This window comes from Lithohypha guttulata (genome assembly GCF_036872675.1).
Source record: "Lithohypha guttulata strain CCFEE 5908 chromosome Unknown scaffold_1, whole genome shotgun sequence".
In the NCBI taxonomy this organism is placed as follows: Eukaryota; Fungi; Ascomycota; class Eurotiomycetes; order Chaetothyriales; family Trichomeriaceae; genus Lithohypha; species Lithohypha guttulata.
In genome coordinates, this window is record NW_027042750.1 from 2418809 (window position 1) to 2439146 (window position 20338).

Consider the following 20338-nt stretch of genomic DNA (forward strand, 5'->3'; position numbering starts at 1 on the left):
GATGCTCTTAGTTCTTGTTGTCTACAGCTTCGACGAACCAACAGCTGTTCTTGCTTTGCTCAACTTCAGTGCTTCTCTAACACCTAGGTCGATCATCACATCCTCCGAACCTCCAGGAACAATCAAGCCAATAACACCACGTGAGATGGCCTCAATCCTCGCACCTTGTCCAGTCTTCGTCAATCCTAGTCCGCCCATTATCTTCACACATTCATCCACAACGTACTTTCCTACCATTCCAGCCTCTACCTTCAGCAATGCGGTTGTCCCGCCCAACATTCTGTTTCCTTCTTTCTCAGTCAGATTATCAAGCTCGTACACAATCTGCTCGGTCCAGGCTTGCAGCGCATCAACCTTTTTCCCACATATACCCAACTTGTGTCTGACGACAGGTTGCGAGATCAGTGTTTGCCCAAAGACCTCTCGCTTCAACGCCCAGTTGAATGCATCTTCCAGACAGATCCTCGCACCTCGAAGCGCTTGGTATACAATCCATATTCTCTCATGATTAAAATTCGACATGATGAACCTAAAGCCACCACCTTCGGCGCCAATCAGCATCTCGGTCGGCACTTTCACGTCCTCGAATGTGATGTAAGTAGTCGCGCTGAGCTTGCCAGCTCCAATCTCGATCTTTCTACAGTTGATGCCTGGCAGATATCGATCGATGAGCAGAAAGCTGAGTCCCTCCGCTCCAGGACCACCAGTACGTACAGCAGCACAGAAATAGTCCGAGAATATGCCGTTGGTGATCCATTTCTTTTCGCCGTTGACGAGGTAATGCTTTCCATCTGCACTCTTCTCAGCCGTGGTCGTGATATTACGCACATCTGATCCAGCAGAAGGCTCGGTAATCGCAAGAGATATCCTCTTCTCTCCTGACAAGATCTGTGGCATGATCTTTGACTGAAGCTCCGCCGACGCATATTGCCTTATTGGTGGTGCACCAACAGTCTATCTAACTTAGCTCTGTCTCTACATCGACATGAAACAACTCACCAGCCCAACAAATATACTCGAAATGGCACCTCCTCGATACAACTCATCCCACGACACCATATCATGAAATCCATCCCATTCCTCCGGCTTAATACCGCCAATAATCGGATATCCATACCATTCCCTCGGTATTCTTCGACCAGCAGCAATTGGCATCAGGAGTCCGTCCTTGGCACATTTCAGGTATACTTCTTTAGGCACTTCGCCTGCTGCCTCCCATTCCTCGGTGCGGACGTTATCCTCGACCCACTGACGAACGACTTTGCGCAGATGTCTGTGCGAGTCTTTGTAGTATGGGCTTGGTCGGCCGGTGTACCAGGGAGGTTCTGCCCAGGGAAGGGTGCTGCCGAAGGTTTCTGTGGACATGTTTTGGTCGCTTTCGTGGGTTCGATCGAATTTCTGTTCCGATAAATAACTTGTGTGTTTCTGAATCTAGTTACTCAAAGCGCTGATCATTTTCTTCCAACCTCTAGAGCATGTTATTAATAAGGCGAGTGAAACCCCAGTAAAAGAAGCCGAGTAGCTTTAGGAGAAAACATGCCGCTGTTGATACATAGTAGACAGTATAAAGTGGCAACTCGATCTATCATGACCTGCCGAGGTAAATGGCTAACCGTTGCACGAATACGAGGAATCGCCTGGGCCCCTCTCTCCGCCTTCTCCTACACTGTACTTTGTTCGGGAATGGATAATGATACGTGGCAAACGTGTTGTTTGAGAAGGAGTGCCTGAGAAAGGTCAGGATCGCTACAGATGATGCTTTTCTTCAGTATTTCAGTTCAGTCATTCACGAAGCTCGTTCTCGTGGTCCAGAATGATTACCAGCAAGCTCGTCCCTGAGCTACTGACAACAACAGCTCCAGTCGTGACTAGGCATGGTCGAGACGGCATTATGTATGGCTAACGTGCTTGGTAGCTGACCACGAACGAGCCATGTACCATAAAAGCTGACTGCGAATATCAATGAGCGTTCAATATTCGACGAACCTCACCCGAAATTGCGCAATTGTGAGTGATGGCTGGAAATGTGCAGCATGAGATAAGGGCGAGGGACCTTCAGTACAACAGGTGTAGCAGGCTTCTGGCTTCGTCCAACCCACGATTTGTTATCAGCGGTACTGATCGACACTCATCTACTCTCCACCACTTCTGCCGCCTCTATTGATATCGCCCATTTCTATTCTCTCTGTTTACCCCAAACTGCCTCCTCATTGTCTGCTGCTCTAAGGATATTCCTGGCTCAACAACTAGAAAGAGTTTCGTAAAATCGAACCAGATGGCCGGATGCTTCTCCGTATAGTGTAACGCCACAGCCCGGCGTCCACGAGGGCCGGCTGGCTGAGAGAAGTTACAGTCTTGTTCTTTACAGCAGTACCTTCCCTGCTGTGCCTGGTCCCAAGGGTTTCCACCTATTGTATTCGAGCTAGTGAAGGACGGTGGCATCTCGTAGTTCTCGAATTGTTGATCTGGCTCATCAAATTGGCTTGCCTTCCTCTTCCCGGGTCGAGCGAGCTTCCGGCTCGAGTTGGGAAGGCGAGGCATTCGCGCTACGTCGTTCATCATAGTGGTCTGCGATGAGGTTTCGGCAGGAGTGAAGGCTACTGGACCCGAGTTCAAGGTTGGAGGTGGGGTGATTGAGCGCCATCCTCCTGTCACAGGGTCGAAGTATTCATTCAGGAAGTCATCGATTGCCGCATCAGGGTCTTCAAATGTGAGAAAGAATCGTGCCGCTGCCTCGAGGGCTTGATTTGGCTCTGGAGTGCGACTTTGAGAGACCGCTGAGGATACTTCATTATTATTTGAAGGCTGTCGCTGGGACGACATGGAGGATACTTAGCAAAAGATCAAAGCGAGGAAACCTTTACACTCGACATATACCTTGCAATGTAAAAGACAATGAAGTTGCGCAAGGTGACAAGGAAGTGTCCATCGATGGGGTGTGCTCGTGGTTGCTTGTGCTTTCCAGTCCATTCATGAGGCAACTGCTACCATGAATCACGAATGACACATTGTGTTTATTGGTCTCGAGTACGACATAGGCGATACAGCAAACGACTTGTTTCCATTGACAAATCTACCCAAGAGTGACAGGTGATGAAGGTAACCTACGTCAAATTGTAATGGCACCGTGCATTTTTAGAGAGCGTCGTAAGAACGGAGCGAATAGCCAACTATCCTGAAATTTAAGCGATAGCATGACGGACGAGCTGTGTCTGTGACCAATGTCTACCCTCGGAACGTAGAAAAGAGGTATGCCGGTTTGCTAAACCTCGATGACAGACAGCTGAAATGAGTGGTCGTACCATCGTGATTCCGTTATGGTTCATTTAAAAGAACCCCTCTTAGCGTTTATGCCTTTAACGACACACTTGATCTGCTGCACGATAGTATTACTGATACAGCCCGTTGCTGAATCGTCTGCAAGAGCGAGCGAATGACTCCGACATAGATGCCTCACATAGTGGTACAATTAGGTCGTGAGTAGTCATCTCCCTTCCCCACATGGTCATCTTCGTCTTCGTCATGCCATCCATTTGTTTGCGTCCCTGTTGGGGAATCAGGACCATTTAACCCCTCGACCGTATCAAGATTTGCAGCTTCAGACGTACCAGAGTTGTCTGTGTCCTCTGGTCCGTCTTCGTCCATGGCAGAGTCTGATTCAGTGGCAGGATCAGGAGCACCTCGGTAAGCACAAGTCAGAAGACCTTGCGTGCTGAATGGTTCGCCGACTCGAACTGCAGCCTCAATGCGGTAAGGATAGTCGGCGAAGATGTTGTAAATGACCACTGCTCTGATAAGACTGCTTCGGGAGTTCGTGTTAAGGGAAAGGGATGAGGATGAATGGCCTCGTGGCACGGACAAGGTTTGATCTTGAAGCGGACCTCGTGGAAGACTGACTTCATATTGTCTCGAACCCGTACTTCGAATTGAATGTGGACTGTTTTCGATTAGTATCGCTCTCATTGGTGGCGAGTATATCCTACTCTTGGCCTGGGTAAATGCACAGCGCTTGGTCTTCGGGAGGAGAAGCCTGATTGCATGACGTGCATACACATGGACCATCACAGTCAAGGTTGTGCAACTAGCAGCGGGCACATTTCGCGCCATGACTAACTGTCCAAACGGCATTGCTGGCCAGAATAGGAGATACGCATTGTTTGATGCAGTCGAGGCACGGGTTTTCGCCGCTGCAATGGTGGCCAGTCTCGAGACAACCGTCACACCTAGGTGGATGACTCATGCCTTTGGAACGATTGAAAGCAATGTGAACGCTAATTCTTTCGAGATTGCCAGTAGATCTCGAAACTAGATTGGGACTCTATACGAGGTGTGGTGAATGAAATCCAAAACGTAGATGCTTGATATGCTGCCCAGTCTCACTCCTCCAGGTTCGACGCAGCGAGACGGGTGGGTAGTACCTGCTGAATGCCATGGTTGAGGTTGCAGGAGGTCATGCCTGCTCAAGCACGACACGTCGAAGAAGAGCTGCTCAGAAAATTGCATGGTTTCATGTTAGAACGTACGACAGCTAGAGCGATTCAGTCTGCTCTCTTCCATCTGTTCAGTCGGGAATCTGCCTTTCCATGTGTTTGTCCTCAATCCAACAACCTGTGCTAATGAATATATAGGTCGATGGAAGAAGTGGTAGAGGCCAGAGCGAGAAGCAGAAAACTGGTCATTCACTGGCGGACCCGTAATGCTGACTCGTGTTCCGTAGATGGTAGCCTTGATCGACCGTAATCGGCCATCAGACAAACAGCCGTCGCATTCTCAACTTTCGTGATTTTTAAAGGCTGCAGCATTCAATTGACCCAGAGGCCCAAAGAATAAGACAATCGACCTGCACCATGCTTCTCGAGGACCAGCGCTTTATACACGAAGACCTCGAACGCTTAGAACAAGCAATCACAGAGCGAATCGGCGAGGATGCGAGGAATATCAAAGATCGCCTAAATCGCGACCACCAAATTAATGGTTTCCTGTCACGAATACAAGAGCAGTCGCAGCGTCTGTTAGATTTATATCGAGATCGAGATGGACAGCTAGCTAAGGAGAAGCAGTCTCTGTTGACGGGAGACCCATTTGAAGAATTTCAGAAGCAGTATGAGCAGATCAAGGATTTCCACAGGAGATATCCTGGCGAACCAGTCGAGAACCTTGAGCGCGCTTACAAGCGTCGAAGACCTGACGAGGGCGAAGTCATCGTGTCGGAAATTGACAACATGTTCACGGGCGAGGAATCCAACGGACGTTTCCTAGACCTGATAGCACAGCACGAGAGCTATTTGAATCTGCCGAATGTGAAGAGGTTGACGTATTTACAATATCTGGACAATTTCGACGCCTTCGAGCCACCACGTATGCCGATAAAGCGACAGAACAAGGTCAATGATACGTATTTGAAATATGTAGGAGCTTTGGCCAGTTACCTCGAAAGTTTTGTCAGAAGAACAAGGCCGCTCGACGACCTGCCGAAACTGTTCCTAAAAATCGATCGGGACTTTGATACTGACTGGCAAGCTGGCTCAGTTCCTGGTTGGCCCAAAGAGTCGGCAACCACGAACGGCGCATCCACTTCCGACCCTGCCACTGAGGGTTCTGGCGAAGGAGTGTGGTGTCCAGATTGTGAAAAGGAGTTTGGCAGTCAAGGGACATACAATGCCCATCTGGTAGGGAAGAAGCACAAGCGCAACGCAGAAGCACGGGCAGCATCGGGTGCTACATCCACATCCACAACGTCAACACCTACTACAAACGGAGTCAAGAACAGTCAAGGTGCAACCTCTCTCAAAGAACGCCTCATTGCCAGCCACGAACATCGCATTCGCACCCTCTCCGATCTCCTCTCAAACGAAAGGTCTAACACTCGGGTCAATGTAGAGCGGAAACAAGGCATGACGGAACGAGAACGACAGGCTGAACTCGACGCCCTCTTTGCAGAGGACAATGCAGCCATTGCTGCATCCCATCGAAATACTGGTGACGGCGATTCTGACGACGAGGACGCCAAATCTGATACAAGCGAGCGAATTTACAACCCGCTCAAGCTACCATTAGCCTGGGACGGCAAGCCTATTCCCTACTGGCTATACAAATTACATGGCCTAGGCGTCGAGTTTCCATGTGAAATATGTGGAAATTTCGTGTACATGGGCCGACGCGCTTTCGACAAACACTTTTCCGAGCAAAGACATATCTATGGCTTAAAATGCCTAGGCATTACAGGTAGTTCGGCAATGGGCGGGTTGAGTTTATTCAGGGAGATCACTGGAATTCAAGATGCATTGACTCTGTGGGAAAAGCTGAAAAAGGAGAAAAGAGAGCGTGAAAGAGATGATGATGGTGTGGTGCAGATGGAAGACGGTGAAGGCAACGTTATGCCTGAGAGGATCTATTTGGATCTGCAAAAGCAGGGTATTCTTTGAGGAAATGTACTAAATAATGGACGGGGAACTGCTCAGGGCGAACTTGCCTCTGTCGCAGCAAGGAACATGAATAAACGTGTCATACCTCATACGTTCTTCAGAATATCATCTCAATCGTGTCCAAGTACATGTCAGGAAGAGCGTTATAACGACTTCGCTAACTCTGCCGCCTAGGCTCTTCAATCTGCTCCTTTCCTCTCGCGTCCGCTACTAATGCAGCCTTCACCTTCGTCAGCAGTTCATAGCCTTTCGTTCCTGCCTCTGTGGCTGCTTCGATAGCCTGCTCAAAGACATCAACTACTTTCTCACCCCCTTCCTCCTCTTCATCTTCTTGATTTGCTTCAACAGGAGCTATCTTCGGCTTGTAAAAGCCACACATCATGAGTTTCGCTACGCACGTCGTGGCAACGGTTTGCACCTCAGCAGAATAGCCGAATGCTTTTACGAACGGACTGAGGTCAACTTGCTCTGCCGCCTGCCCATTATCGGTGTCAGTAGATTTTGTGTGGTGAGTCGTGATACAGTCGCACAGGATCTTCAGACACGAGATCCTCAGCTCGTCGTGACCTTTGCGCATACAGTATACGAACACGCTCCTATTAGCACGTTCTAGTGCTGGTGACAGCAGGCAAGCAAGGCCCAGACATTCGATGGCTCGCTCTCGGAGCGCGGCTTGTTGGTTGTGTAACGCGGGAATGATCAGTGTGTTGATCATCGTGTCCAGAGGAATGTTGGAGGAGAAGTCGCTTGTGATGTTCTGCAGCAGGGTATGTGCAATGTTCAGACACTTGAGTTGAATTAAAACCTCTTTCAAGTGATAGGCTTCTGCTTCCTCTGGTGTCATGTTCTTGGTCCTCAGCTCGGCTTGTGTTTCAACAGGTCGTGCAGTCGCGTCAGATCGAGTACTGAGCTCAGATTGTGCAGACACAAAACTCTCGTCGTCGGCTGGACTATGTTCTCTGTTAGTTCCGTTGTCTTCGTTTGTGCTACTACTCTTATCTTCGGTGAGTACATCCTGGACTTCTGCTATGGCTTCTTGTACCACTGCAATGAACTCTTTTTCACCAGCAATGTCCGACGTGCAAGTCAGTCTCAGTGCTTCGATGGCAAGCTTGGTGATCTCCTCAGGCAGGTCATGCATAGCAATAACGCGTCGCAGACTCTCGAACATCTTTCTCCGTCCGATCTCATCGGTATAGTCGAGGGTGTGCGCAATATGGAGAAGCTGTTCGCAGATAAACTCAGCCTCCTGGATTGCCTCTTCCTCGACTTCGTCCTCAGACAAAGCTTGCATGTTGAGCACGTTGTTCAGACATGTCTGAAGGTGGAAGCCGAACCTCGTAACTTCTGGCAGCTTATTCTCCTCCAATGCAATGAGATGCTGTTCTGGGTTTCGAGCGCAGAAGTCGTAAAACGTCCTAGCCATAAAGGCTGACTCTGGACTCAACTCTGCCAAAAACGTGTCGTCAATAACCACAGCTTGCACATAGTCTGGCCTCAAGTTCCAGAATTCGCTCATAGCCTCTTGACCAGCCCCATCCTCCTGGCCGCAGTTTATCACATCAACTCTTTCAAGCAATTCGAGTAGAGCAGGAATATCGGCATTGTAGAATCCAATGTGTTTCTTCTTCGGCTGTTGAGGTTCTCCGCCTTCTATCGAAGGAACAATACCTTCATTGATTTGTGTCTCGGTCTGTGCGTTTGTCTTCGCGACCTGCTCTATCCACAACGTGCTGAACATCTTAGCCGCTGCCTTGCGCACTCTCTCATCGCGGTCTCGCAATCCCCATCTCAGTAGCTTTTCGCGCATACTCATGCTCAAATGCCGGAAATCACCGAGATTCGGCATGAGTTTCGCATACATGACTCGTCGCACCGCAGCATCCTTGTCCCGTGCTCGCTCAAGAAGATAAGGCAGCGTCTTGGGCTCAATCGGTAAATTCAGCAACAGTGCTTTCCGCACATCTGCGTTCGTATCGTTCTGAAGGACATCAAGCAATTTATCCAGCAAGCTCGCAGACTCCAGCTCCTCGTAATCATCATCATCAAGCATTTCTTCATCTTCACTATTCCGACTCTTCTCCTGCGCAGCTTGCGCCTCCTGATCCATCTCATTCTCCAGAAGCCGACCAAGCGCACAGACTGCCTCGAGACGGATAGCAGGCACCTTGTCGCGAATGCGCTTTGTCAATTCATGCCGTATCGCCTGATATAGCTCATCCTCAATCTCTTGCACAATTCCCATTAACTGACTCACAATCTGCGTTGCTCGGTACCGTAGGACCTTATCTTTCGCCGCCGTGTGCGGCAGGAGCATGATCAGGATCTGACTTGTGACGCTGTTTGTGTCTTCTTCATCATCTCCGTCCTGCTCTTCTTTCTCGGAGATCTGGCTCTGCTCGAAAGCGCAATACGTGCATACGAATTTTACGATATTCTGACCGGCGCGCTCGGATTTTGTGACCTCTAGGCATCGCAGTACGTAATCTTTGATTTCTTCTTCGAAGTCGCTGTGTTTATTTTGTGCTTCGTATTTGGCTTCGAGTTTGTGGAGGCGTTTGGTGAGTGATCTGTGGTTGATGCCGAACTTTTGGGCGTCGTCGAATATGTCAGCGATGGACATCTTGAAAGCGTCTGAGGATTGTATCTCTTTACCATGAGCATTCGGCTCGAAGTGAGTGGACAAATCTGAACATTGCAAGTTGAGTATTGATTACAGACACTAAGCCTAAATTGGTAAAAAGACAACAAATAGTGCTTAGAACACGCTGACGCGACGTGTAATCAGTAAATGCCTGAGGCATGAAAATGGCATATACTCCTTCCACCTTGGACGCGCTGAGCAAGACCAAAACCTAAGCAATTGCGAGAACAGCTCGAACAAGCTAATATGCATGATGTGTCATAATCAGCTAATACAGAAGTCAAGGTAGGAGCTATATGGGTGATGTATCGCGGTCATATCACCCATCCCATCGGAAGTATGGGTCCCATCCAGTGGACTGCCACGACTCACGAACAGCATTCGTGATTCAGCAGTATCGCAGCTTTCCTGTACTCGTTGTTCGCGTTCACAATTTTGTTTGTCCAAAACCAGGACTGTGAATGACTAAGGGTCTGTCATTATCGTCAACATGCGAACAAGGTCTGGCTATGAAACGGACTAATCGTTTCAGCGAAGATTGTCCGTAGCCTCTACTAGGTTCTCCTTTGTATAGGCCAGAATCACCGATAGCGCTCCTGTCATAGTGCTTGTTCAGTCTGCTCAGCCTCCCTATGGGCGGCATATAGCACCATTGATTCGTTATTATCGATGCGTCTTGTGTTTGACTCTTCTAGGCTGTGAGGCCCAGCATCAAGCTCGGAAACTGCTCCGGGCGAGCCCTCAAGTTCGGCTGGGCCCGAGCCAACAGGTGTTTTTGAATCAGGTGCCTCACTGATACCAGGTAGATAACCGACATGAGACGTGAGCATGGTCTGTGTTCCTTCGAGCTCTGAACTGATGCTGGTAGTACTATGTCCGCGATCTTTGTAGGCTGGAGGAGTTCCAACAGGCGTCGAGGCAAGCTCGGGCTTCTTAGACCCATGAAGTAGCGCGGTTGGAGATAGTGGTTGCGCTCCAGTCGACGTCTCAGCCTCCGCAGAGATAGCTCGTCTGCGTCTTTTGAGCAGGTAAAAACAGCCGCTAGCGAGTAAAGCGACACCGAGAAGAGCTGCAACGAGTATCGGGGTTGGTACATCAAATGTCGACCCAGGTCCTGCGCTCGCTGCCTCTTCAACATCCTCAGCCGCTTCCAGCAGTATGATAAGCCCAAGCTCAGCCTTAGATCGTGCATCAGCGACTACAGGCTCTAACAATCCACTATCTGCGAGCGTGACTAAGTCGATTACTCTTCCAGCCAGACCAGTACAAGAACTCCCTTCGCTGACTGGTTCGCTACAACGAGTACAAACGGAAACGGTCAAGACGCCCAGGATATTAAAAATGGTGGCATGCAGAGTGCAGTAATGACGGTCTTAGCGATGCTCGCGGCTATATTGCTATTGTAAGCGAACAATGTAATCACTACACCGTATCAAACTCCCTAAACATATATACTCATCCACAAAGCTACGAGAACAGATACAAATGCCAGAGTAGTAAATGTGATCATGCGCTGTAGGAAACTGGCGTCACTGACCGTCTCCTTCATGTCGCTCCATGTATCATGGTCATTGTCACTACTCATCCCGAGAGGATCGACTCTGTGCTTGGGAGTGAGGTGAAGAGCGAGATCCTATCTCCAGGTATCGCTGACTGTAGCGCTAGCCTGGCAGTCACTAGGTACAGTGAAGCTTCTGTTCGGGTCGCTTTCCCAGCTTATCTGGCCGTCACTGCCGATACGATAGTACTTGTATTCGAAAGTTGTCGTTGGCTGTAGATTCACGGTCACTTGCCACAATGGATCTGAGCTTGTGTATCTATTTGCGGAAAGTGGAATACGGCTTTGCTCGTCGGTTGACCAGGATCCAAGCTGTGAAACGGAGCCAGTAAGGAAGACGGTTTCGCCATAGTATGTCGTTGCACGTTCGTTGAATGTCAAGGCTACCGCGGTCGGACAGGTCGTTGATGTCGTCGAAGTCACGAAGCCACTGGTAGGCGTGGGAGTGTATGTTGGCGAGGCAGTTACAATTACCGAGGAATAGGTTCCTGTAGCGCTGGAAGGCCGACACTGCGAGGGTAGAGTGTTTCCACCAGGAACAAGCCAGGACCCTGGGACTTGTCCGTTGCGCCTGGCATTTGCAGTCAGAAGGGCAGCATATGACCAAGTTAAATCTGCTGCAGATACCGGAACTCCTGTCGTTTTGTCGAACTGTTCTGCCAGGCTACCGTCGGGTGGTGTGAACCTCTGTGCAAAGGACATATAACTGTCGGCATAGATTCTGACGGCCGTGACGATGGACTCAAACGTCGAGGAGCTAGCATCGTATGTACCTGTGCTTATGCCCGCTATCAGATCTTGGAAGAAGGCTTGGTTGACTGAGTCAACTGTGACCGACCCAACCTTGTTCCATTGTAGAAGGGCGCCGTAGAGTTGCTCCGCTGCTGCGAAGTTGGCCAAATACCACGGGTTGCCGTTCATGTAGACGTCTTCAGCGTAACGACCGACAGCTACACCCTGACCGGCTAGTATGCCAGCATTGATCGCATAACCTCGAAAAGAATCCGTCACCTGCTTGTGGTTGGCCAAGGCTCTTGACGAACACGGCTGGAATGTTGAATCATCGCACGTCGCTGCTGGATCAAACATATGGATTGAGGTCAATAGAGAGTTTGCGTCCTTGCCTGTTCGACCGTCATTGACATTGATGTTCGAATCGACGTATTGGTTTGTCCAGAATGACTGCATGAAGCAGAGGCTTTGTGGAGCTTGTGAGTCGCAATAAGGACATGTTTGCCCTATACGGGTTGCGAGCGCACTACCTTCGACGAGAGCTCTATAAGAGCCTGCAATTGTAAAGAATGAACTGCCGTTGATCTCCTCCCACAAATCAAAGCCTGTTTGATTCCAGTATTGTGCAGTGTAGGAGAGATCATTCCGAATGACTGGCCAGACGAGGTCGGTGGCAAGGGACGTTTGGCCAGAAGAGATCAAATAGTTAGCATATGAAATCAGGGTGGTCGCCCGAAGTGCAGGACCATCGCGTTGAGGCCGACCCCATGATCCAGTAAAAGCTGTTCCATCGACGTTGAATTTTGGCTCACCTAGACCCGCGCCATCATCCAGGTTGCCAGAAGGGTTGACAACACCTTGTAGGACTGCTTGTGCTTGGACGTATTCTCTGATGTGTTGCTCGAGCGAGGCGTTACCAGCTATGACCTCGTCGACTAGCATCTTATAGGTCAATGCTGCGTCTCGGGTCCAAGTGTAGTAGTCTAAATATTGGTTGGTAAGCATATGCCGTGTCAGTAGGTGTCTAAGCTCCGCGTACAATTGGGATCATTTTTGCTTGGGCTTGCGACAACAATACCTGCCGCAGCACCCTGCGCTTTTGAGCCACCAGGACCTATATTGTTCAACACTCCTTGCAGCGCAATGGTAGATTCCGAGATAAGCCATGTGTCTAAGGATGAGCTTGCCTGCCGTTCTTGGATTGGTGTCGGTGCAACAGAGGCTAAGCTCGTTACTAATACGAACAGCTTGCTGATATTAAGCATATCGAGCGCTGTTACTGTAGCGTTATGCTACAACTGATGTCAGTGAAGGACTTCGGGTTATGTCTTTTCGTCGAGTGCTGTACCTTTTCTTAGGGCAAACGATGAAAGTACGATGCGTGCCCTCAATCGAATGGGTTGAAGGGCACATAGATCCGGAACAGTGGTGTATGGAATGGCAAGAGCTTACCAATAAGAAGAGATACATTGTGGTGGGTTGTGCGAATGCTAGAGGAGTTTCAAATATGAATGTCCTTTGTAGTACTTAGTGCGGAACCGTGTTGAGATTGCGGTCTTGATATATGGGTTGAAGACAAAAATGCACATGCGCGTCAAAGGTCACACGATTGTAGTAGTGAAGACTCTGAAAGTCTTGTGACAATTTTGCGCTGGAGCAGTGATATTAGTCAGGCGTTGAGACAGCTTGCACGGTTAATCAAGGTTGACAATTCGGCATCGAATATACATGTAGAAGATTTTGAATACGTATGGCAGACAAACATGCCACGAGGCCGGCATTCAGGATCGTTGTCACGCGTTGATAAACAAAGAAAGGGTCGAGACGTATTTTAGTCCAGAATCGGCTTGGAAGCTCGTGGTATCGGGGTTTTGAGGCTCTCCACCTGCAAAGCCGCTATAGATATTCTTGATGAAGACACAGGCTGTAGTGTGCTTGATGAGAGTGGTTAGCCACGAGTTTCGAACGAAATGAAGTGTTGAAACGTCTAGATCCAGTGGTCCAATAAAGATCAAATTCTGGTTGGTGGGGTACTGCTGAAGGCTCCAAGGATAAAATGACGTGGAACACGATCAGCGGATGACGACGAGGTGCTTCTTGCCGATAGAGCTCTGTATAGAAACAATCAACACTCAAGATGCAAGGCAGTCATCACTTCCAATGCCCGACGTCTCATGAGCACGTTCAAAGCGACTACTGCTAAATATACCTTCTGAACTACGCTTAACTTATGATGTGTCGCCAAATGAGCATTTTCTGATGCCTTTGAGGGCCGATTCCAGCAGCTTCGTTCAACTAACAATGTTCCAGCGTGGGTGCCTCATAACTGAGAGGCTACTAACGGGTTGAATCATCAAATGGACATCAGCAATACCTGTCGACCCTCGTATTCTCTTTAGCCACACCTGACGCATGCCAAGAACACGCCCTTTGGATGGCATGTCCTGTATAGAGGACCTTATTGAGTGCAAGGCAGTTCCTCACATTCCAAAGAACTTTGACACTATCACATCAAAGATGGGCAACGAAATAGTGGTTCGCTGTCATTGTGGACAGACGAATATCGCTATGCAACTCCAAGGATCACTACCTCACCAAGGTCCGGTGTGTCACTGCGATAGCTGTCGGCACGTAACTGGAGCATTGACGTTGAGCAGTGGACCACCTCTCCTAGATCCTCCTGTGGACGTGCTCAAGCAGAAGCTAACGCAATACGCTACTTCGCCGAAGATAACACGTTATTTCTGTCAGGAATGTGGCAGTCATGTGGCTTACCATGTGGTGGCCGAGGATAGATGGTGCATTTGCACAGGTGCTATCGACAAAGCCAAACATGGGAAGTTGGAGGCAATAGAAGCTATTACCGGTCACGAGTATCTTGCGGACACAAAAGATGGCGGTCTGAGCTGGTGCTTTCCCAACGTACCCTGCTACCTGGAAGACGATGGACAATCACCAGTCGAGGACCTCAAGGCGGAATTGAAGAAGCCACGCGACGATGAAGCAACAGCCGAAACCCCAGAAAAACTCCGAGCTGAATGCCATTGTGGTAGGGTAAAGTTGTCGATCGACAGGCCTGATAATGGGTAGGTGACCACTATCCTCCTCGACCTTACTAACAATCTCACAGTGATAAATGGGAAGGCGGAATTTGTGTCTGTCGTTCTTGTCGTCTCTCTCTGGGTCAGGCAATAGTGCCGTGGCTCTCCAATGTGCTGTTCGAGAAGGTTTCGTGGCCTGATGGTTCCACGTATTCTGAGGGAGCTACCAAGTACGCGAAGAGATTCAACAGCTCTGAGGGCACTTGGCGGGATTTCTGTCCCGAGTGCGGTGCATCAGTCTCCTGGCATAGTGACAAGGAGGCAGGACAGATGGACATCGCAGCAGGAATACTGAGAGCAGAAGAGGGTGCTTTGGCGAGAAGATGGATCAATTGGCGGACGACAAAGATTCACTTCACTGGGGATGCTGTAGACGCAGCGCAGGTGCAACTGTTGCAAGACAATCTGCACAATTTAGACGCTGCTTGAAAAGAATGAGGCATGTTTTTCAGCACAATCTTTGGATTTTCGTAGACACCTCGAAGAGAAATATTCGTGCCCTCGACTTCGATCACGCTTACCCGTTTTGGCAGGCACGATCGAACGCGTTCCGCGAATATTGAGACGCGTTCTTGCTAACCCCACATGTTCAGTCATTGAGAGCAATAAGTCTAAATCCTATATCTGTTCGTGATGCCTCGGGAGATTATCACGATACAGGCTGGGCAATGTGGCAACAGTATAGCCAGTCAGTTTTGGCAGCACCTGTGCCTAGAGCATGGTATCAGCCGTGATGGGACAATCGAAGACTTCGCAGCGAATGATTCTCACGATCGCAAAGATGTCTTCTTCTACCAGTCAGACGACACACGATACATACCACGGGCGATCCTGGTCGACCTCGAGCCCCGCGTGCTGAATAGCATCCAGACAGGACCATACAAGAACATATATAACCCAGAAAACTTCTTTTTGGGCGAACAAGGGAGCGGAGCAGGAAATAACTGGGCAGCAGGCTATGCGGCTGGCGATAGAGTACAAGAAGAGATCTTTGATATGATTGATCGTGAAGCTGATGGGTCTGACTCGCTTGAGGGGTTCATGCTTCTGCACTCGATCGCTGGTGGTACTGGATCTGGGCTCGGCTCTTACCTCCTGGAAAGAATGAACGATCGATTCCCTAAGAAGATAATACAGACATACTCTGTTTTTCCAGACACTGCAACTGGCGACGTTGTAGTGAACCCTTACAACTCCCTGCTTTCGTTACGACGTCTGACACAGAATGCCGACAGTGTGGTGGTTCTGGATAATGGTGCCCTTACCCGAATAGCTGCGGATAGATTACACGTCCAGGAACCGTCCTTCCAGCAGGTCAATCAGCTAGTCAGCACAGTCATGGCAGCTTCGACCACCACACTACGCTATCCAGGCTACATGCACAACGATCTGGTAGGTATCATAGCCTCCCTCATCCCTACACCACGCTGCCACTTTCTAACAACGTCTTACACACCCTTTACTGGCGACGATGTCTCTCAAGCCAAGACTGTTCGCAAAACAACAGTGCTGGACGTCATGCGACGACTTCTCCAGCCAAAGAATCGCATGGTCTCTATTACACCATCAAAGCAGTCCTGCTACATCAGCATATTAAACATAATACAAGGACAAGACCTCGATCCGACGGATGTGCACAAGTCCTTGCTAAGAATACGAGAACGACGCATGGCGACTTTCATACCCTGGGGCCCTGCATCGATACAGGTTGCTCTGACACGAAAATCTCCCTACCTGCCGAATACACATAGAGTATCGGGGTTGATGCTCGCTAATCACACAAGTGTAGCAACACTTTTCCGCAGGATAGTGGTTCAGTATGAGAAAATGAGAAAGCGCAACGCCTACCTCGAGCAATACAAGAAAGAAGCTCCGTTCGCAGACGGTTTAGGAGAATTTGATGAGGCGAGAGAAGTGGTAGGGGGTCTGATCGCAGAATATGAGGCTGCTGAAAGAGATGACTATCTTGACCCACAAACAGACTCTGGCAAAGCAGAAGGTTCTTGAACTGGCTGTGATGAGCGAAACAACCCTGAACTTTGAACAAGGTTCTGATAAGGCATGATGAAAATGATAACATGAATCTGTACGTAAAGGAAGATGAACGGTAGTCATCTCTCGAGAACACACAAGGAATTACAATGTTCACGAGTACCACCACCAGGTTAGCAGTCAAGGCATGTGAACCTCAACGTGAAAACGCTGTGTTGCACGTTCGCATAGTCGAGAAATGGTTCAGAGACCAGCTTGACACTGACACGAGTTCAAATTAAAAAAACTCGGGATCACGGCAAGTAAGGTGCACAATAGAACTGTCCACGAAGGAAGGAGATCCCGAGCGAACGGCGGAGCAGAAGTGCGCATCCTGCAAAGTCCCATCATAGCACATGGGGAGCAATAAACAGAGGGGGAACTCACCGTGGTCCCAACTGTCTCCAACCATGGACGAGTCTTGGGGTGGTCGAGATCAAAGTGGAACGGGGTCATGGAGGTTCTCGCTGTTTCGAAAGGTTAGCTAGAACAGTCGCATGATCAGATAGATGCCAACTCACGGGTCAAAATTTCATCCCATTTCCATCCCATCATCTCTGTGTTGGTCAATTTAGTATTTGTGCAACTATTATTGTGCACTGCCTTGCTCATCCTCCAACGCCTTGATCGAGGTTCCACAAGTTCTTCTCCATAATCACCGAATCCTGCCCTTTCCCTGACTCGTCTCAAGTAAGCAAATCCGCCACGTTCATCGGCATCTCATCAATCTGCGTACTATAATAAAGCTCGATATCCCTCAAAATCCTCACATCCTCACCCGTCACAAAATTGATCGCCACACCCTTTCGACCAAACCGACCACTCCTTCCAATTCTATGAATGTAGTTCTCTCTGTTACTCGGCAAGTCATAATTAATCACCAAACTAACCTGTTGAACATCTATACCTCGCGCCCAGACATCAGTCGTGATAAGGACTCGAGAATTACCCTGGCGAAAATCGGACATGATGCTGTCGCGCTCTTTCTGGGGCATTTCGCCGTGCATGCTGCTGACTGTGAAATTTGCCTCGCGCATCTTGTCGGTCAGCCACTCGACTTTACGGCGGGTGTTGCAGAAGATGACGGCCTGTGTAATGGTGAGGGTATCGTAGAGATCGCACAGGGTGTCGAATTTCCATTCCTCCTTTTCAACGGCGATGAAGTATTGCTTTAGGCCCTCAAGGGTCAATTCGTCGCGTTTGACGAGGATGCGGACGGGGTCGGTCATGAATTTCGTGGTCATGTCGAGGACGTCGTAAGGGAGAGTGGCGCTGACTACCACGACTTGTGTTGCGGGTGGGAGGTAGCGGTAGACGTCGTAGATTTGTTCGCGGAAGCCACGGTTGAGGAGTTCGTCGGCTTCGTCGAGGACGAGCATTTTGATGTGGCGGGTGCGGAGGTTGCGGCGGCGGATCATGTCTGCGACGCGGCCGGGGGTTCCTGAGACGACGTGTTGGCCGTAGTCGAGTTTGCGGATGTCTTCACCGATGTTGGTGCCACCGATGCAGGCGTGGCATTGGACATTCATGTAGTCGCCTAGGGCCATGATGACGCTTTGTATTTGGGTTGCGAGTTCTCTGGTTGGGCTAAGGACCAGTGCTGTTTGTGGGTGTTAGTCTCTCTCTGCGCTTTCTATACCTTGTCGTGGCAGCCGCAAGATTTGGACAATCCTCACCTTGTGTCTCTCTTACAGTAGTCTCCAAAATCTGCAAAATACTGATCGAAAATGTAGCTGTCTTTCCTGTACCTGATTGCGCCTGCGCAATTGTGTCTCGACCTTTACAGATTTGTACAATAGCCCGCGACTGGACTGCTGAGGGCGATTCGTAACCGTATGCGTAGACTCCTCGTAGAAGATTTTCCTTCAAATGCATGTCTTCGAAAGTCGGTGCGACAGTCACTTCTTTGGAGGTTGAGAACTCCATCTTGGAGTCGTCTAGTGGTTCTGCCATGTTTGAGATCCTCTGATGTTTCGTAAGGTATGGTTAGGTTCGCAACGGTGCGCAAAAAGTGGAATGTTAGGTCGATACTTTTGAATATGATGCTGCAGAACTTGAAGTTGAACCTGAAACTATTGTAGCTCACTACTCTTAATCAGGCTAGCTTCGACGTGCACTCGGACTTTGCATCGGCAACTTAGCCGACCTTGCAAACTCCTCCCACTGCATACTGTGGTGGTATGCCTTCAGTCGTTCGAAGACAGCTACTGTTCGTTGATTACTATCAATTACTCGCACGACTGTAACACCGAGTGTAAATTGAAATTCAAACGTGATCAGAGTTTAAAGCAGCGTCTCAATGACAGCAATCAGTTATGTCCTGAGCAGATACGTTATTGCTAGGAGATAAAGAGGCGCACAACGGCTATATTGAATCGAACTCCTCCTTGTATGGTCATTATGAGTACAATGCTCTATGCGATGTTATCTATGATTCATGTATCTCTGCAGACACCAGCTCTAATATCAACTCCATATTGAAAGTCGGCAGTCACTGGCCATCGTCTATTGCCCCGCCGTCTGCGAGCACTGCAAATTGCTCATGTCATCGTTACAGCACCTGGTCGTGTTATGGCTGAAGATACTTCTCGATCCTACTCGCTTGTCCTCGGAAATTCAAGCCCCTACTGCCTTCTTGACCCAGCGACTATTCTCCGCCTCAGCTGTGGTGTGCTCAGAACAGTTCGTGCCATGGGAGAGATGGAGTTAGTGGTAGTATTGACAGGCATCGTCATATTCATCGGCATAGTCGTGTTAATGACTACAGCCTTTAAATCATCGACCAGAGGAGGGAGCTTGGGACCACCAGTACTTGGAAGGTCGCCTGCGCTAGGAAGGTCTCCGGTATCTGGAAGAACATCCGTCGCAGCCTGTCCGATAGAGAAGATGTTTTGCAGTTGCTTGACGATTCCGTACAGAGCTTGCTCGCATGCTGAGCACTCTTCAGCTCGAACGGTGAGCATATCCATTCCCTCCATGTCGTCCATGTCGTCTTCACTGCTGCTATCATCGTCTTCTTTGCACTCGTCTCCAAGTGAATCTTCGAGTACGCCAAGCACAGCTAGGATCTGTTGCATGGTTGGTTGTTCTCCACTGGCTTCCATGAGCTGAGCACTGATACTAAGTGCTTCGTCGATCTTGGAAATCGCGTCGACGCATGAGGTATCGACACTGGGCGTGTCGTCATTATCGGTGTCAGGAACACCTGGGATGTTTGAGCCTCCACTTCCACTTCCAATGCCGCTGCCAACACCGCCGACGCTGCCAGTCGCGGGCAGTACATCCTTGACGATCTCCAAGATGCCAGTGAGGCCGCCCAACTGTCTCTTGCTGATATGGTTAACTACGTAATCATGGTTAGAGTAAATTCCGAAGACGGCAGAATCATATCTTACCTGGTGACGACAATCCCAATGTGATCAGCAAAGCTGCTGGAGCGATCTTCATGATATACATCTTGTGACTGGCGTACTGTGCTATTCGATGAATTGCCTGAAGACTGAGACAGCTACGTCCTGGTCGACCATGGCGACACTCGCCTTTATGTCTCTTTATCAGGAAGGCTGGGAAGAATGCTCGACATCCTTAATCTCTATGCTGTAGATCCATGTTGAGCATTTGGTGGACCGTGCTCGTCAAATACTAGATCTTGCACTGCGCAACTATGATCTGTGCGGTTTCGCTATGGCGATCTTGCGGCTCCTTGGCTCAAGCTTGCTACTAAAGTCGTTGTCAATGCGCTGTCGTCGTCATAGTTGCACAGTGACCACAACCTCATGTATCTCTGTGGCATTCTTAGTGGTTGGCCATGTATTTAGATTATTGGTATTTCCACCCCAAGATCATC

The 20338-nt window shown here is 49.3% G+C and overlaps 9 protein-coding genes across 9 annotated transcripts; 3 read left to right on the top strand and 6 right to left on the bottom strand.

Moving 5' to 3' along the window:
* Nucleotides 1-21: 21 nt before the first annotated feature.
* Nucleotides 22-1365, bottom strand: LTR64_000880 (uncharacterized protein; the record flags this gene model as incomplete). Its single annotated transcript, XM_064895261.1, has 2 exons — nt 22-954; nt 1000-1365. The coding sequence occupies 2 exons, from the start codon at nt 1363-1365 to the stop codon at nt 22-24; spliced, it is 1299 nt and encodes a 432-aa protein (XP_064757948.1).
* Nucleotides 1366-3453: 2088 nt separating this feature from the next.
* Nucleotides 3454-3902, bottom strand: LTR64_000881 (uncharacterized protein; the record flags this gene model as incomplete). The annotated part of the gene is made up of 2 exons (XM_064895262.1): nt 3454-3785; nt 3860-3902. The coding sequence occupies 2 exons, from the start codon at nt 3900-3902 to the stop codon at nt 3454-3456; spliced, it is 375 nt and encodes a 124-aa protein (XP_064757949.1).
* A 945-nt stretch (nt 3903-4847) lies between these two features.
* sap61 (Pre-mRNA-splicing factor sap61) lies at nt 4848-6425 on the top strand (the record flags this gene model as incomplete). Its single annotated transcript, XM_064895263.1, has 1 exon — nt 4848-6425. One exon carries the CDS (start codon nt 4848-4850, stop codon nt 6423-6425), a length of 1578 nt encoding a protein of 525 aa, XP_064757950.1.
* A 157-nt stretch (nt 6426-6582) lies between these two features.
* On the bottom strand, nt 6583-9048 carry YCG1 (chromosome condensation complex Condensin, subunit G; the record flags this gene model as incomplete). The annotated part of the gene is made up of 1 exon (XM_064895264.1): nt 6583-9048. One exon carries the CDS (start codon nt 9046-9048, stop codon nt 6583-6585), a length of 2466 nt encoding a protein of 821 aa, XP_064757951.1.
* A 1654-nt stretch (nt 9049-10702) lies between these two features.
* Nucleotides 10703-12624, bottom strand: gla1 (glycoside hydrolase 15 protein; the record flags this gene model as incomplete). Its single annotated transcript, XM_064895265.1, has 2 exons — nt 10703-12342; nt 12399-12624. 2 exons carry the CDS (start codon nt 12622-12624, stop codon nt 10703-10705), a joined length of 1866 nt encoding a protein of 621 aa, XP_064757952.1.
* Nucleotides 12625-13876: 1252 nt separating this feature from the next.
* Nucleotides 13877-14889, top strand: LTR64_000885 (uncharacterized protein; the record flags this gene model as incomplete). The annotated part of the gene is made up of 2 exons (XM_064895266.1): nt 13877-14445; nt 14490-14889. 2 exons carry the CDS (start codon nt 13877-13879, stop codon nt 14887-14889), a joined length of 969 nt encoding a protein of 322 aa, XP_064757953.1.
* A 204-nt stretch (nt 14890-15093) lies between these two features.
* Nucleotides 15094-16467, top strand: TUB4 (gamma-tubulin; the record flags this gene model as incomplete). The annotated part of the gene is made up of 1 exon (XM_064895267.1): nt 15094-16467. The coding sequence occupies one exon, from the start codon at nt 15094-15096 to the stop codon at nt 16465-16467; it is 1374 nt and encodes a 457-aa protein (XP_064757954.1).
* Nucleotides 16468-17177: 710 nt separating this feature from the next.
* FAL1 (RNA helicase) lies at nt 17178-18444 on the bottom strand (the record flags this gene model as incomplete). The annotated part of the gene is made up of 2 exons (XM_064895268.1): nt 17178-18091; nt 18168-18444. The coding sequence occupies 2 exons, from the start codon at nt 18442-18444 to the stop codon at nt 17178-17180; spliced, it is 1191 nt and encodes a 396-aa protein (XP_064757955.1).
* A 671-nt stretch (nt 18445-19115) lies between these two features.
* Nucleotides 19116-19947, bottom strand: LTR64_000888 (uncharacterized protein; the record flags this gene model as incomplete). The annotated part of the gene is made up of 2 exons (XM_064895269.1): nt 19116-19834; nt 19887-19947. The coding sequence occupies 2 exons, from the start codon at nt 19945-19947 to the stop codon at nt 19116-19118; spliced, it is 780 nt and encodes a 259-aa protein (XP_064757956.1).
* Between the last annotated feature and the right edge of the window lie 391 nt (nt 19948-20338).